Genomic DNA, 14,594 nt, shown 5'->3' on the forward strand with positions numbered 1-14,594 from the left:
TAACCAGCATGAACCTTCCCCATCCATATGATTCCCTTTCAAAATAAATTTCCTCTTTTCTTTTTCTGCTATCTCAGGCTCATGCAGGGATGCAATTTCAGCAGATAGCTCTTGTTTCCTCTGTTTTAGGAACATAGAAATCAGCCATTGGGTCCATTAAGCCTGTTCTGTTATTCAATGGATCATGGGTGATTTTTTTACCTCTGTGCCATTTTACTGTGTCTTGAACATCCTTAATGACTTTTAAGGTGTAAAGAAAAAGAGATTTTAAAAAGACGAGGCAAATGTTTTACACAGAGAGTGGTTTATCTGTGGAATGAACTTCCAGGGGAGGTAGTGGATTGTGGGTACTATCACAACATTTAAAAGACATTTGAATAAGTACATGTATGAGAATGCTTTGGAGAGAAATAGGCCTGGAGCAGGCAGATGGGACTAGTTTAATTTCGGGTTATGTTTGGCATCAACTGGTTGGACTGAAATATCTGTTTCCGTGCTGTATGACTCTATGACTGAGCTTTCTGAGATTCACCAGCTCGGGTGAAAAAAAGCTTCCTCCATCTCAATTCTAAATTGCTTGCCCCTATGTTCGGAATCTGTGTCCATTGGCTGCAGATGCATCTCCTTTTGCAAACTCTGTAAGAATGTATAATGCTTCAATTAAACCGTCTTTCATTCTTCTAAACTCTAGAGGTTACAGGTCCTTTCCTCTCCATCTTTTCTCACAGGTCAATACCATCATCCCAGGAATCATCCGATGAATATTTGTTGTATTTGCCAGTGACAGGTATATCCTTCCTTCAGTAAGGACAGTCCTGAATCAAAAACTAGAGGCGTGTTTTTAAGAGGAGAGGAGAAGCACTTACAAGGGATCTGAGGGGCAACTTTTTTCCCCCCACACATAAGGTGGTTTGTCAGTGAAAATGAACTGCCACTGAAAGTGGTAGATGCAGGTACCGTTGCAACATTTAAAAACACATTTGGACAGGTACATGAAAAGGAAAGGTTTAGAGGTGTGTGGGCCAAATGCAGGCAAGTGGCACTAGTGTAGTTTGGAAAACCTGGTCGTCTTGGTCAAGTTAGACCAAAGGTATGTTTCTTTGCTGCATGTCCTTATGTTGTAGAGTAGGCAACTTAGCGTTCTAGGGCATTGTCTAAACGAGTGCCTGAAAATATGTTATACATCAATCTGTCTTGTAACTGTATTTGTAAAATTGGTTATTAAATAAATATATATTTCAGAGCCGGAGGTCCGGTGTTGTTTGATTCGATTCTTTTCTCGCGGCATACTGCGCATGCACAACTGGGCACAGGCCCCCGAGTTGGCCACCTATTCAGGCAGCAAGGACCCCAGGCCGGGAGCAGCGGGGTTGGTGACATTGAGGAGGATGGAGCCAGCAATCTGACGGGAAATCGGTGGCATCCTGCGTCCTACAGCAGGTAGCGCCGATTTTTTTGACTCCGGGAGCTCGGGCGGTGCTGATTTTACCAATATTGCCTTTCGATGGTTTCCCGTGGTTGTTTTTTGAGCCACGGTGGGCAGGCTGGCTTTCGGGCCTAAAAGAGGCGCGGGTGCAGGCCGTCCTGCTTCATGAAGGCGGGAAGTCGGTGAGGCCTCTTTAAGGAGGGGCAGATAAACTTGAAGCAGCTCCTGCAGTTTGCCGATGGTGGCAGCAATTTCTTTTTAAAACATCCTCTGGTACATTGGTCGCTGCCATGCGCAACCTAGCTAGTCGTGTTAAATCTGAAAAGAGAGGTATAACTGGATCAAAACCTGCCAACGCACAATTAGGGAGCGAAATATTAGTGGAGCTGCAGCCTCGGTTCACTGCGAACTTCATACAACTTATAGGCTTCACTTGTCCACCTCTTGTGCTTAGCATCCTCATTGCTGAAGAAAATGAGAAACACGTGGATTTGCGAAATGTTAGGAAGTGGCTTCTGCTAACCAGGTGCCCATTGTGAGCCATTATCTGCCAGATGCACATCTTAAATGTGGCCATAAAATGGATCTATTACACTTATTTTTCCCAGTCCAAGCCTTTAAATTAGGGAAGGGTGGTTGTGAGTTCGTATGTTCATCCGGTTTCTGCTGTGTCTTGCTGTTCAGCTGGTTGAAGATAACACGAGAGGGAAAATGGTCCTTGGACTGTGGTTGATCCCTGGGGTACAGAGGAGGTCAACATTTAGGTTGTATTTGCAACAGAGTTCTTTCAGTTCGAATTTGGGGATGTTTGCCAAGGAAAAAGTTCTAGGTTGATGGATCTGCTGTTGGAATTAGGGTACTTGAGATTAGTATTGTGGATGCTGAGCTGGCCCCAAGGCCAGACTCTCCTGTCTACCTTTCTGCAGCCCGACTTCCCACTATTTACTTCTGGGGCCCCCTCCCCCGTCTCGACAAAGATTTTCAGCCCAAAATGTTGACTTTCTTGCTCTTCTGGTGCTATCTGACCTGCTGTGTTGTCCGCCTCCATGTTTATTGACTCAGGCTTCCAGCATCTGCAGTCCTTAACGACTCCTCTGCCGTTCATTGTGCGATACCCAACGATCTATTGATTTTTTTTGTTGGATACACTCAGCAACTTGGCATTCAAGTTCTGGGGCAGAGGATTATAAAGATTCTTAGCCCTCAGTGAAGAAATTTCTCTTCATTCTGAGAATGACTTTGTGTTCCAGATTCTACAGCCAGCAGAAATACAGTCTCCCCATCTCCCCTATCAAGGCACTTCTGAATTCTAGTTCTTAATTAGATCATCTCATTATTTTAACCTTTCAGGGATCCGTGCCTATTACTCAAATAAAGCTGTCACCAAGTAATATATTAGATCTCATCATCAATGTCACTACTTGAAGGTTAGAATAGAACAATAGATCTGTTGAAGATGTGGCAGAATTTATGCATTTTTTGCAGTGAAGTGATATTATTATAATATTAATATAAATTATCAATAACTTTTATTGATACAGATTAGTTGTGGCTGGAATAGATTTGTAGAGAGATAAATGTAAAATCAGTACCAAATACAGAATTCCCCTTGATACTTGTAATGGTGTTAACTGTCATGTTTATAGTGTGAGATCTGTGCTTGCATTGTGTTAACTTTAAATTCTCAAAACTGTTAACTTTGTGTGCATTTAATTAAAATTGTGGTCAGAATCCTTAAAGATGTCTGATTTTTCAAAGAGGATAGAATGTAGCAGCTAACTTTCCTCTTTGCACGTGCAGTGAATTTTTTACATTTAACCAAGATGAGCCAGAGTTTTGAATACCTACTGGCATCCCCTAAGTAGACATAGTACGTTTCTTAGCCAAAGATAGTAATAACTGCAGATGCCAAAGTCAAAGATAACACGTTGTGGAGCTGGAAGAACACAGCAGGTCAGGCAGCCGCCGAGGAGCCGGAAAGTTGACGTTTAAGGTCGTTTCTTCATTTTCTGGAGAAGAGTTCTGACCCAAAACGTGAACTTTCCTGCCCCGCTGATGCTGTCCAGCCTGCTGTCTTCCTCCAACTGCACACACTTATTGCCACATTTCTTAATCAGTGCTTTTTTGAGGCTGGCCTGTTTATGTTGACAGATAATGTTGGAATCTGCAAAGCAGTGAGTTTTACTGAGATGCCTATTGTTGTGCGGCTATAATTGTTTCCTCACGAGTTTGGTTTGTAACTAAAATTTTTTGCTTTTTATTTGAGTATATGTTTGGTTGTGTGTCCTTGTTGCATACTTGCTCTTGCCTTCTGGTGGAGTTGGGTATGTGATCTTTGAAATCTGTTTGGTATTTATGGAGTGTCAATTTATTAACCAGTTACAAAGCTGGCAATTCAAATCAGTTTCCCAACCCAAGCTTTCGAGCTGACATTTACTAATCTTGCCTGAATTTGTTTCATGTTTGTATGTTGCTCTATTGCCTTTCTTCCATTCTGTCACCCAGGTGGCCATTTGTCATGTGAGCTTTTGAGAGCCAGCGTGTTGCGTTATCCTGCTGTGTCTGCAACCTGACTTCTTTTTTCAAGCAGGGATAAATTAAATAAGAAGCAGTAGTGTAGAGACGGGTGTATTTTCCTTTTCGTACTCAAGACCACCATTACGCCTCATTTATCGCTCTGGTTGGAGTCAACCAATTTAGAATACGTGCAGCTCTTTGAACTTAATGCCTCAGAGAGCTACAGCTGGAGTTTCGAATCTCTCTTCACCCTGTATTTTTGTGGCGATGGCTTATTTTAGACCTTTTCTAACCTATCGTTACGTTTTAGGGTGGTGTTTTTGTGGGAGAAAGTTGTTCCCAAACCGGGAATTAAGGTGACGTTTTCTTTTCAAAACTGCATGTGTTCGATTTGTAGATTTGCTGTCTCTTGAAGTTATAGTGTGAGCGCCAAATTACTGACGTGCAGTTGTTGCAAAAATATATATTGGCTGATCAATAAGTATGGATTTGAACTGAAGGCAAATTTTTAAAAAGGGGTCTCATTCAAATATCTGTTGCATTCTGCTTCTCTCTTGTTAAGTTTTGGTTGATTGTATGAACTTCAGGATTTATATAGCTGCTCACTTGTTTCTTTTTCTTTTGTGTTAGCAGCCAGTCTTTAATGCTAGAAGTTGGATGTGACCGTTTATACTTGGTGAATACACAGCCAATGCAATCATGTTTTTGTATAACCTGACTCTGCAGAGAGCAACTGGCATTTCGCATGCCATTCATGGGAACTTTTCAGGTGAGGAACCGCAATTGGAACGCATTGATTTGGCTTCTGCTGTTAATTATGTTTCACTTAACTTCCTGAAACTAAAACCTGTTCAAAATTTCATGGTGCTGTGTTTCCTGTAAATTTTCTTCAGTCCTGTCCTCTAGGTACTGCACTTAACCATTTCCTCTCAAGGGTCAGTGAGCCGTGGCAAGCCCAATGAGCTCAATACTACCCTGAGTAGTTAGGTCAATCTGTCCCCATGGGCTGGTATTAAGGAATCTTTTGTAATAATCTCTTTCAATCATGCACTTTATGCAGCTGTAAGGAATTGGCAGCCAATCTGCATACAAGACATTTACATGAACAATAGTGTGTCAGTAATTAGGCGGGCATTTTAATGATGTAGGGTGAGAAGACAGATGGGACCTTGGTTTAATGTCTTGTCCAAAACAAAGCACCTTTGCCAGTTTAGCATTTCCTCAGTACCATGCCAAAATGCTAACTTTTGATGTTGTACTTAAATCCTGAGTAAATGTTGAATCTGACATGAGCAGACATGTGACTACTGACCCAAAATGGACCCCTCTCTCTAACATGGCCTATATAGTGCACCTCTGCATCAAGCAGATCCATATAACATGACTTATAAAAAAAGACTGGGACTTTTTTCACTGGAGCTTAACTGGTTTAGGGGCTTAATAACAACCAAAAAGGACTGTGCATGCTGTAAATCAGGAACAAAAACAGAAGTTGCTGGAAAAGCTCAGCAGGTCTGGCAGCATCTCTGAAGAGAAAATCAGAGCTAACGCTTTGGGTCTGGTCCCTCAGAAGGGGCTTACCTTGTAGATGTTTATAAAATAACAAGGAGTATAGATAAGGTTATTGGTAGTTATCTTCCACCTAGGATGGGGGATTTCAAGACTTTGGAGGACATTTTTAAGGTGATAGGAGAGAGATTTTTGTAGAGGGTGATTCGCAGTGGAGCAAATTTCCTGAGAAATTGGTGGCTACGGGTATAATTACCTTTAAAAGACATCTGGATAAGTTTCTGAATAGGAAAGTCTTAGATATGAAACAGGAGCAGGCAGGTAGAACCAGTTTAGTTTGGGATTGTGTTTGGCATGGACTGGTTGGACTGAATGTTCTGTTTCCGTGCTGTATGACTCATTTTAGCAAATAGACAGTGAATGCTTGCTGAATAATTTGGAATAACACCAAACTATCAGATCCTATTTAATATATCCATTTTAGAAGTTAAAGGAAATGCTTGATAAATTGTTTCTTTGTAAAAGACTTTTCTCCCAATGTTCTCAGAAAGAAAGATAGTTCACAATCTTTTCTTTGAATCTCTGGAGGTAGAAATATATAGGCCAGGGTATCTCAGAATGGAATGGGAGTTGAAACCACAAGTTACTGTTCGAAATGTAAAATTTTCACTTGTTGTATAGTGACCAGAATCTTGACTAATCAGCCGTTTGATCTACTTGACTTTGATAGAACTTTTTGATACGTTCCATGCGACTTGTCCTTTCCCTGTAGTCATGCAAGCTTTTCCAGTTCAAGTACTTGGCTGTTTTCTTGGCCAATTCAAGCCATGGTGGGCAGCCCGGCTTTTGAGCCTGAAAGAGCCATAAGTACAAAACATCTGGCTGGCTTTGTGAAGATGGGAAGTCATTGAGACCTCTCGAAGCAGTGGGAAGTAAACTTGAAACAACCACAGCAGTTTGCCGTTGGAGGCAGCAACTTTTTTTATACATTTTTTCATTAAGTGGATGCTGTCCTATTCTGGTAGACCTCTCTAAAGTGTGTAACTCAGAATTGGACGCAGTGTTCCAGTTGAAGTTTACCCAGTGATTTGCAGAGATTCTTTTCCTCTGTACTTTGTAAACTATATGCATTTTATGTCAGATAAATATGGGTTCCAGCACCATTAATTGTTGTTCAACAGCTTTTAATCCCAGTGTGTCATTTGCAAACTTTATGTAACTTTTTAATAATGCCTTCATGGAATGGGCAGAGTTGATTGTGTTAGTAATGTCCTTCTGATTTGATGCTTGTGCATTTACTGTAGGCACCAAAATGCAGGAGATTGTTGTGTCAAGGGGAAAGATCTTGGAGTTGCTCCGTCCAGATGCTAATACTGGGAAAGTTCATACATTGCTGACAGTGGAGGCCTTTGGGATTATTCGTTCTTTGATGGCCTTCAGGTTAACTGGAGGTACCAAAGGTAAGAAATTCTGTTAGCAAATTAAAATGACGCCATTGACTTCCAGATGTCAAAACTGCCCTAGGGTACTTTTCCCAGCATGTGCATCCCTTAGGTGCCTCCTTATGTGGCTGTTTGCTGTATGCAATCCTGGACAGCAAATGACGGGGAACTGTTTGACTATGAATAGCATCACACCTCAGCGTGATTCAGTCTTCTTTGACAAATGCTTTTCCTACATCAGGAGCAAGAACACATCTTAAGATGTTATTCCTAATGGCAAGTTGGTGGATTCATGTATGTGTTCTGATTGAGCTCAGTTGATTCTGTTCAGTTTTGCGGTTAGAGTCAGATTCCGCTTGCTGTTGTGTAGTTTAGGGCTAACCTGGGCTTTACTTATTGGTGTTTTGTGAATTGAGTGTATTCTGTGTGTGGGACTGTCCACAGATCGTGGTTCATCAAAATCATCAGTACGTTGTTTAATTGTGGCTTCATGCATTTACAGTTATGCAAACAAAACGGTTTTTGAGGCTGGACGTAAAATGGAAAATAGAAGCAGAGTAGGCCATTCGGCTTTTGATGCCTGACCCACCAATCATTGTGATCGTCCAACTTGGTAGCCTCTTCCGACTTTTCTCCATATCCTTTGATCTATTTAGCCCCAAATGCTGTGTTCAAATCCTCTTTTGAAGATGCATGAAAACTTGATCTGTGGTATCAAAGCATGTAGTAGGTGGGGCTTTTCGGGAAACAATGGCAGACTGTGCACCAGGCTCCAATTATTTTGGATAATTAAGTTCTAGGATATAAAATTGATTTGTTTAATGTGCTAATCTGATAATTGAAAACACTGTAATCATAAAGCTAGAGTCCAAAAGCATTCCACAAAAGGTACATGATATTGTTAGTCTTTCTCTTTGACAGTTTTAATATGTAACCTTGACCTTATTTAGATTGTTTTTAGCATTTCAGCAGCTATTCTGAATACCCTGCATACCGCAACCTTTAACTCCTGCATTCAGATTCAGACTGCAGTAATAGAATGTAAGAAACTAAATATTCAACGGTATGTTCCACTTTGAAAGGACAGACAGGATGGGGAGTGTGGTGGGGTGGCTTTGTCAGTATAAGATGGGTTAGCATGTTATAAGGAAATTTTATCTTGGATCAGATGACGTAGAATCCTTATGAGTGGAAGAAAGAAGTAACAAGAGGAAGAATCAGAAGATGCAGGTGGGAGTAGTGTGAAGGCCTCCCCCAACAGTGTCTGTCCTGTAGGACAGACAATAACTTGGACCATTAGGAGGGCATTTTTAACAAAGGCAGTACACTAATCATGGGTCAGTATAAACTTGATGTAGATTAGGAAAACAAATTAGCAGAAGTAGCCACTCAGAAGAATTCATAACGTGTATTCAGGGTTATTCCAGGAAACTGTGTTTTGGATTTAACCAGGAATTGCACTTTGTTTTTTTTCATTTGTGAACGAGTTGAGGATGTCGCTGGCTAGGCAGCATTTATTGTCCATCCCTAATTGCCGAGAAGGCAGTTCAGAGTCAACCACACTTTGCTGTGGGCCTGGGGTCACATGTATGCCAGACCAGGTAAGGATGGAAGTTTCCCTCCTTAAAGGACATTTGTGAACCAGGTGGGTTTTTCTGATAATTGGCAATGGCTTTGTGGTCATCATTAGATCCTTAATTCCAGATATTTTATAGAATTCAAATTCTACCATCTGCTGTAGCGGGATTTCAACCCGGGTCCCCAGAATGTTGTCAGAGTCTCAGGATTAACAGTCCAGTGATTAATACCACTAGGCCATTGCTACCCCTTAAATTAATTGAATGTGTAATGAGCTCCCAGAGGATACAATGGCCATAACATGGCAGCATTTAGCATTCAGAAGCAGCTGTACTGAACTTAAATAAGGGTGATTTGCATGGGAATGAGTGCAGAGTGGGCAGAAATGGACTGGGAAAATAGTTTAACAGAAAAAAAGTTGAACATGGGCAGACATTTTTATAAAAAAACTTGACTCACAGCAAAGAGATATCCCAGTGAGAATGAAGGACTCTGGGAGTGGTGAAACTGATCACAGTTAAAAGGGAAATTAGGGAAATTATCCAATAGAAGGGAAGAAATATACATTGGTGCAAAGATTAGTGCTAAACCACAGGATTGGGAAAGTTTTAAAGGCCAACAAAAGATAACCAAAACAAAAAGAGGGAGAAAATGAACTGAGCGCAAATGAGCAAGTAGTTTAAACAGGCAGTAAGAACTTCTTCAGATATAAGAAGGAAGAGAGAGGCAACAGTGGACATGGGCCCCTCGGAGAATGAGGCTGGGGAATAACAGGGAACCAGGAAATGGACGAAGACTTGAATAACTAATTTATCAATCTTTATAGAAGAAGATACTGACGTTACAAAGTACTGACATTCAAGGGGCTAAAAGCTGGGGTGGGAAGGATGTGGAAATATACATAATAACAAAATGGGAGGAAAAGTTATAGGAAAACTAATGGTGACAAAAGAATAAGTTCCCTGAACCTGATGGATTGAATCCTAGGATTTTAAAGGAAGTAGCTGCAAAGATCATGCCTGCAGTGGTAGTAAGTAAACTTCCAAGAATCTTCGGAGTCTGAAAAAGTTCCAGAGGATTGGAAAATGGAATGTAACACCCTCTTATTCAAAAAGTGAGAGAGTCAAAATAGTAAGTATAGGCCTTACCATCTAATATTGAGAAAATGTTAAGAGTCTATCGTAAACTCCAACCTTCTAAGTACAGATAATTGAACAACGTCAACATGCCTTCATGAAGGGGAAATCATGTCTGACAAATTTATTGCAGCTCTGAGGAAATAACATGTAGATCAGATGAGGGGCAATCAGTAGCTGTGTAGTGTATTTGAATTTTGAAAAGACATTTGCTAAAGTATCACATATAAAGTGTTGGGGTAGGAGATAGTGCTTTTGGGTGGATAAAGGATTGCCTCAACAAATAGACAGAGCCACAGGTAACAGTGTTGGACAATTATTTGCAATATATGTTAATGCATAGGTGAGGAAAGTGAATGTGCTGTATAGCTAACTTCGCAGATCAGATATTACAAAATTAGGTGGAAAGGTGATTGGTGAGGATGATAGCCTGCAGAGGGATTATAGATGGGTCAAGGGGTCAGAAACTTGGCAGGTGGTTTGTGAGAAACTAAGGCTATGCATTTCGCAGGAAGAGTAAAGAAGCTGAAGTGGAGAAAGACTGTAAAAAAACTACAGAAGAGGGGGACTTTGGAGACCTTGTGAATGAAGAAAATGCTTGCTGCCAAGTTCAGTGGGTAATAGCTAAGGCAAATGCAATGTTTGCCTTTATTTCAGCAGGGAATGAAGAATAATCAGTGTCTTAGAATCACAGAATCCCTACAGTGTGGAAACAGGCCATTTGGCCCAACAGGTCCACACCACCACTCTGAAGAGCATCCCACCCAGACCCATTCCCCTGTCCATTTCATTTTATAAATGTGGCCCAAATATACAGAGAATATAAAAAGAGTTCGGTTTGTAAAGTGCCGTATTGGGTTTTTTGAGTCGTCTTAAAGCAACTGAGCAATCGATTACTTTGAAGTTCTTTAATGGTAGAGATCTTGAACTAAGTTTCATTTCAGATAGTAAGAAGCTTTTGTTAATGCTATACAAGATATCAGTCACACCACAGTTGGAATACTCTGAACAGCTTTGGGTCCTTTGCTTAATCTGTCTGTATCCTTCTGCAGACTCTTCTACTATTAGCCAGTCCTCTAACCATGCTGCTATGCTACCTCCCAACATGATGACATCTTGTTTTATTGCGTAGTCTATTGTGTGGTACCTTATCAGATCCAAAGATATTACTACCACTGCTTCTCCTTTTTTTAATCCTGCTTCTTTCCTCAAAGAATTCTAGTAAATTTTTCAGGCATAGTGACCCCTTCATGCATAAAGCCATGCTGACTCAGCTTGATCATGTGCAATTCTAAATGCTCCATTATTGCATTCTTTATAATTACCTCAAGTTTTTATTATAACAGGTGTTAAGCTAACTGACCGATATTTGACTGTTTCTTGTCCCCTCCCCTTTAGGCAACTTTCTAACCCTTTGGGACTTTTCCAAAATGTAAGGATTCCTGGAAGATTACCACTGTTGCATTCACTTTCTGTGTCACTACTTCCTTTAATATCTTTGTATTCATTCCATCGAGTCGAGGAACATAACACTTATCACACTTTTCTGTAATGGTAGTGATTATGTTTACTTCTCCCTTCTGCCCCTTGGTTATGTAGTAATTTTGGAATGCCTCTTTGCCATCTTCATAGTAGAAGATACTAAGTATTTATTCAAGTCCTTTGCCGTTTCTTGGTTCCTGTATCATTTCTCCAGCCTTGTCTCCAAGGGGCCTGTGTTCACTTTGACTTCTTTCTTTTTAGATATTTAACAAAACCTCTGCGGTGTGTCTTGATATTGCTTTTAATTGCCTGATAGTTCTCTCAAAAGTTTTATTGCTTTAGTCATTTTCTCCCCCCTAAAACACAAGTGAACCAATTTGTCTTTTATCCGAAAGCTTTGGGATCACAGTTTAGTGTTTTGTTTGGTTTAGAGATAACTACAGTTGAATTGTGTTCTGAAGCAGTTGCGGTGGGATTTTGAAGTATTGTTCAGGAGCCCAACCCTCTGGATCACTAGTTCTGTAGCATTGCTGTATTGAAGGATCCAATTTCCTGGAGCAACTAGTTTCCAGAGATGCGCAGGGTAAGGAGATTAGCCATGGTAAATGTGGGGTTACAAGCATAGTTTGGGGGCTGTGTCTGGATGGGATGCTGTTTGGAGGATTGGTGCAGATTCGATGGGATGAATGGCTGCCTTTCTACACTTGTAGGGATTCTGTGATTCTGTAACTGCACTCTAAGTTTCTCTTGATTTAATCTTTCCAGTTTATTTGCTTAAATACATTGCAAGCAATGTTATTTTTTTTCACCACAGATTACATAGTAGTGGGTAGTGACTCTGGTAGGATTGTTATCCTGGAGTATCAGCCGTCCAAGAATATTTTTGATAAGGTCCATCAGGAAACCTTTGGCAAGAGTGGATGTCGGCGTATTGTACCTGGGCAGTACCTGGCAGTTGATCCAAAAGGTCGTGCCGTTATGATAGGTGAGTAGTAGAGTAAATGCAATGGTTGATGCTGTACAGAAGAAAAGGAGCACACCATTCATTGACTCAAGGCTTCTTTACCTTTAAATTAGATTATGACTGTTCTATATTTTAGCTCCTATTTAACTGTATGGAATACCATACATAGAACATAGAACAGTACAGCACAGAACAGGCCCTTCAGCCCACAATGTTGTGCCGACCATACATGTTGATACCCTTGGATAAATGAGTTAAATGCGAGCAATCTGTTTGATTGACCAAAGATATCTATATTTTCTAATCAACCTGTTCAAAGATGTTACTATACACCTCTGGAGCAGGTGGGACTTGAGCCAGGTCTCCAGGCTCTGAGGTAGCTACTCTATCACTGCCCCATAAGAGCCACTTGACTGAAAGGTATCACTTAATATTTTGAAGTGGATCCACTGGAAAACCATTTGCATTTTGCAGCAAGGTACAGCAATGAGATTTGGAAACCCTCGATGATTTCTCTTTGCCTCCCTGATCCTGATAAATTTAGAGACATTGAGGACACCAACAGTAGCCCTTGATGAGATTGACTAATGATGCAAAACACAAAAACATGTAGTACATGCGGCTTCGCATTATTCCATATGTGTATATATTCACCATGTCTTTGGGGAGGCTATGTATGTTTTTAAGGGGCAAATAGACTAATTATTGTGCTTGCACTGAGCTTTGCTGGAACACTGCAGTAGGCCAAGGTCAGAATTCTGAGTATGAGAATAAGGTGCTGAATTAATTTGGCGCACAACCTTAAACTCAATGTCATGCTTATGGACTGAATGGAGGTATTCTGCAAAGTGGTCACTGTTCAAAGTGTGTGTTTAATGGCTCTGATTACTTGCATGCAAAGGCACAAAGTGCGCATGGAAAGGTCACATGATTGTCGTGAGCAAGCCAGGTAGTGTACTAGGGATATAATTTCTCCAAATATCCCCCTTTAAATTTCTCTCAAATGTTTGTTGGTTGTATCATTTGCAGTTGCAAGTTACATTATTACCTGATGTACACGGTTTATAAAGAAATTATTATTAATATAGAGAACAATATGTTAATATTGGTCATTTCATTTCCTTTAGTCTCTACATATGCATTGGATACATAAAGCCGAATATATTGTGATCAGTTCTGCTGAGTTCCATGAACACTCTTTCTCTCTGCAAGGTGTAGTGAGTTTTCTCGCCCTATCATTCTAAACTTGCCTCGTTAACTACCTACCACCGCCCTAGTGGTGCCGCTCATGTCCAATATTATCCCAGTTCGACTACTTGCTGTGGCTAAAAGAACATGGAAGAATCAGAGAGTAGATCAGCATTATTGGTCCCTGTGCCCACTTTAAATCTGGCCAAGTGATAACATTCTGGAGTAGCCCATAGTTAGCAACATAGTGAAGCAGCAGCCGTAAATACCTCTTCGCATGTAACTGACATATTTGACATTTCCTCAAACATTCTTTCACATTCTTTTGCTCCAACTGCTGCCGAATTACCAAACCCCACAGCTGCCTATTCTACGTTACATTTTACCACTCTCTCTACGTCATTGCTACACTGTCCCCATTCCCAATGTAGCCCAGCATTCAGCTGTATGACTCTATGTAACTTCTGTTTACAATCATCAAAAACGAACTTTCACCTATCCAAAACAAATCAATTGCTTGCTTGATGAGACTGACTAATGGTGTAGAACAGATACCCACGCGTTAGTACATGTAGCTCAGCATTATTCCAGCTGTCACCACACCTTTGCGAAGCCATGTATATATTTAAGGAGCAACTTGTGTAATTATTGTGCTCTGTGGTTCCATATCTTCCATGATTTGTTTCAGGTGCCATTGAAAAGCAAAAGCTGGTCTACATTCTGAACAGAGATGCTGCTGCTCGCCTCACCATCTCCTCCCCTCTGGAAGCACACAAAGCAAATACACTGGTGTATCATGTGGTCGGTGTCGACGTGGGGTTTGAAAATCCTATGTTTGCTTGTCTTGAGATGGACTATGAGGTATTTTCCTCGTTTTGGCCCATTGATGTTATTGGATATAACTATTGTAACATTCTAGAATGAATTTTAAATATACTAGAGACAGGTGGTGAAACTGTTTTGGAATTCTGTGGATCCGGAGTCTTGAGGCATTATCACAAATCACTGGACCTGGTTGAGCTAAGTCACAATAAACTTGAATTGAACCTGAGATTGATAGTTTGGTTCAACATCAAATTATTTTTTGTTTAAGCTATTGCTTGCAGTTTGTAATCTAATGCCAATAGCAGATTCCAACAGCACCGACTCTTGGTGATTGTGTAAGTACTTTAATTGAATTAACATTGCCCACCTCCTTATAACTCTGCCAAACCTTTAACCTTCTACACTCATTTGGTCAAGGCTTCCACTCCTGATAGCACTTCAGTGTCCCTGCCCTTGCCCTGTGCCATGGTTCCGAGTGAGAAGCGGACCAAACTTAGTTCTACTGCTGATAAAATGATGTGAATCAT

At 40.7% G+C, this 14,594-nt stretch overlaps 1 protein-coding gene across 2 annotated transcripts in view; it reads left to right on the forward strand.

The window, feature by feature from the left end:
* Positions 1–1,331: 1,331 nt before the first annotated feature.
* Positions 1,332–14,594, forward strand: part of sf3b3 (splicing factor 3b, subunit 3) — a 47,157-nt gene continuing 33,894 nt past the window's right edge. The window contains exons 1-5 of one of the 2 annotated variants that reach the window (XM_048546359.2): positions 1,332–1,440; positions 4,574–4,712; positions 6,757–6,912; positions 11,905–12,075; positions 13,931–14,103. In XM_048546359.2, the coding sequence (XP_048402316.1) occupies positions 4,643–4,712; positions 6,757–6,912; positions 11,905–12,075; positions 13,931–14,103 (570 nt within the window). In that variant the 5' untranslated portion in view covers positions 1,332–1,440; positions 4,574–4,642. The remainder of the gene's footprint in view (positions 1,441–4,573; positions 4,713–6,756; positions 6,913–11,904; positions 12,076–13,930; positions 14,104–14,594) is intronic. The other variant, XM_048546360.2, reaches the window with a different exon arrangement.

Source organism: Stegostoma tigrinum, chromosome 16 (assembly GCF_030684315.1).
Source record: "Stegostoma tigrinum isolate sSteTig4 chromosome 16, sSteTig4.hap1, whole genome shotgun sequence".
Lineage (NCBI taxonomy): Eukaryota > Metazoa > Chordata > Chondrichthyes > Orectolobiformes > Stegostomatidae > Stegostoma > Stegostoma tigrinum.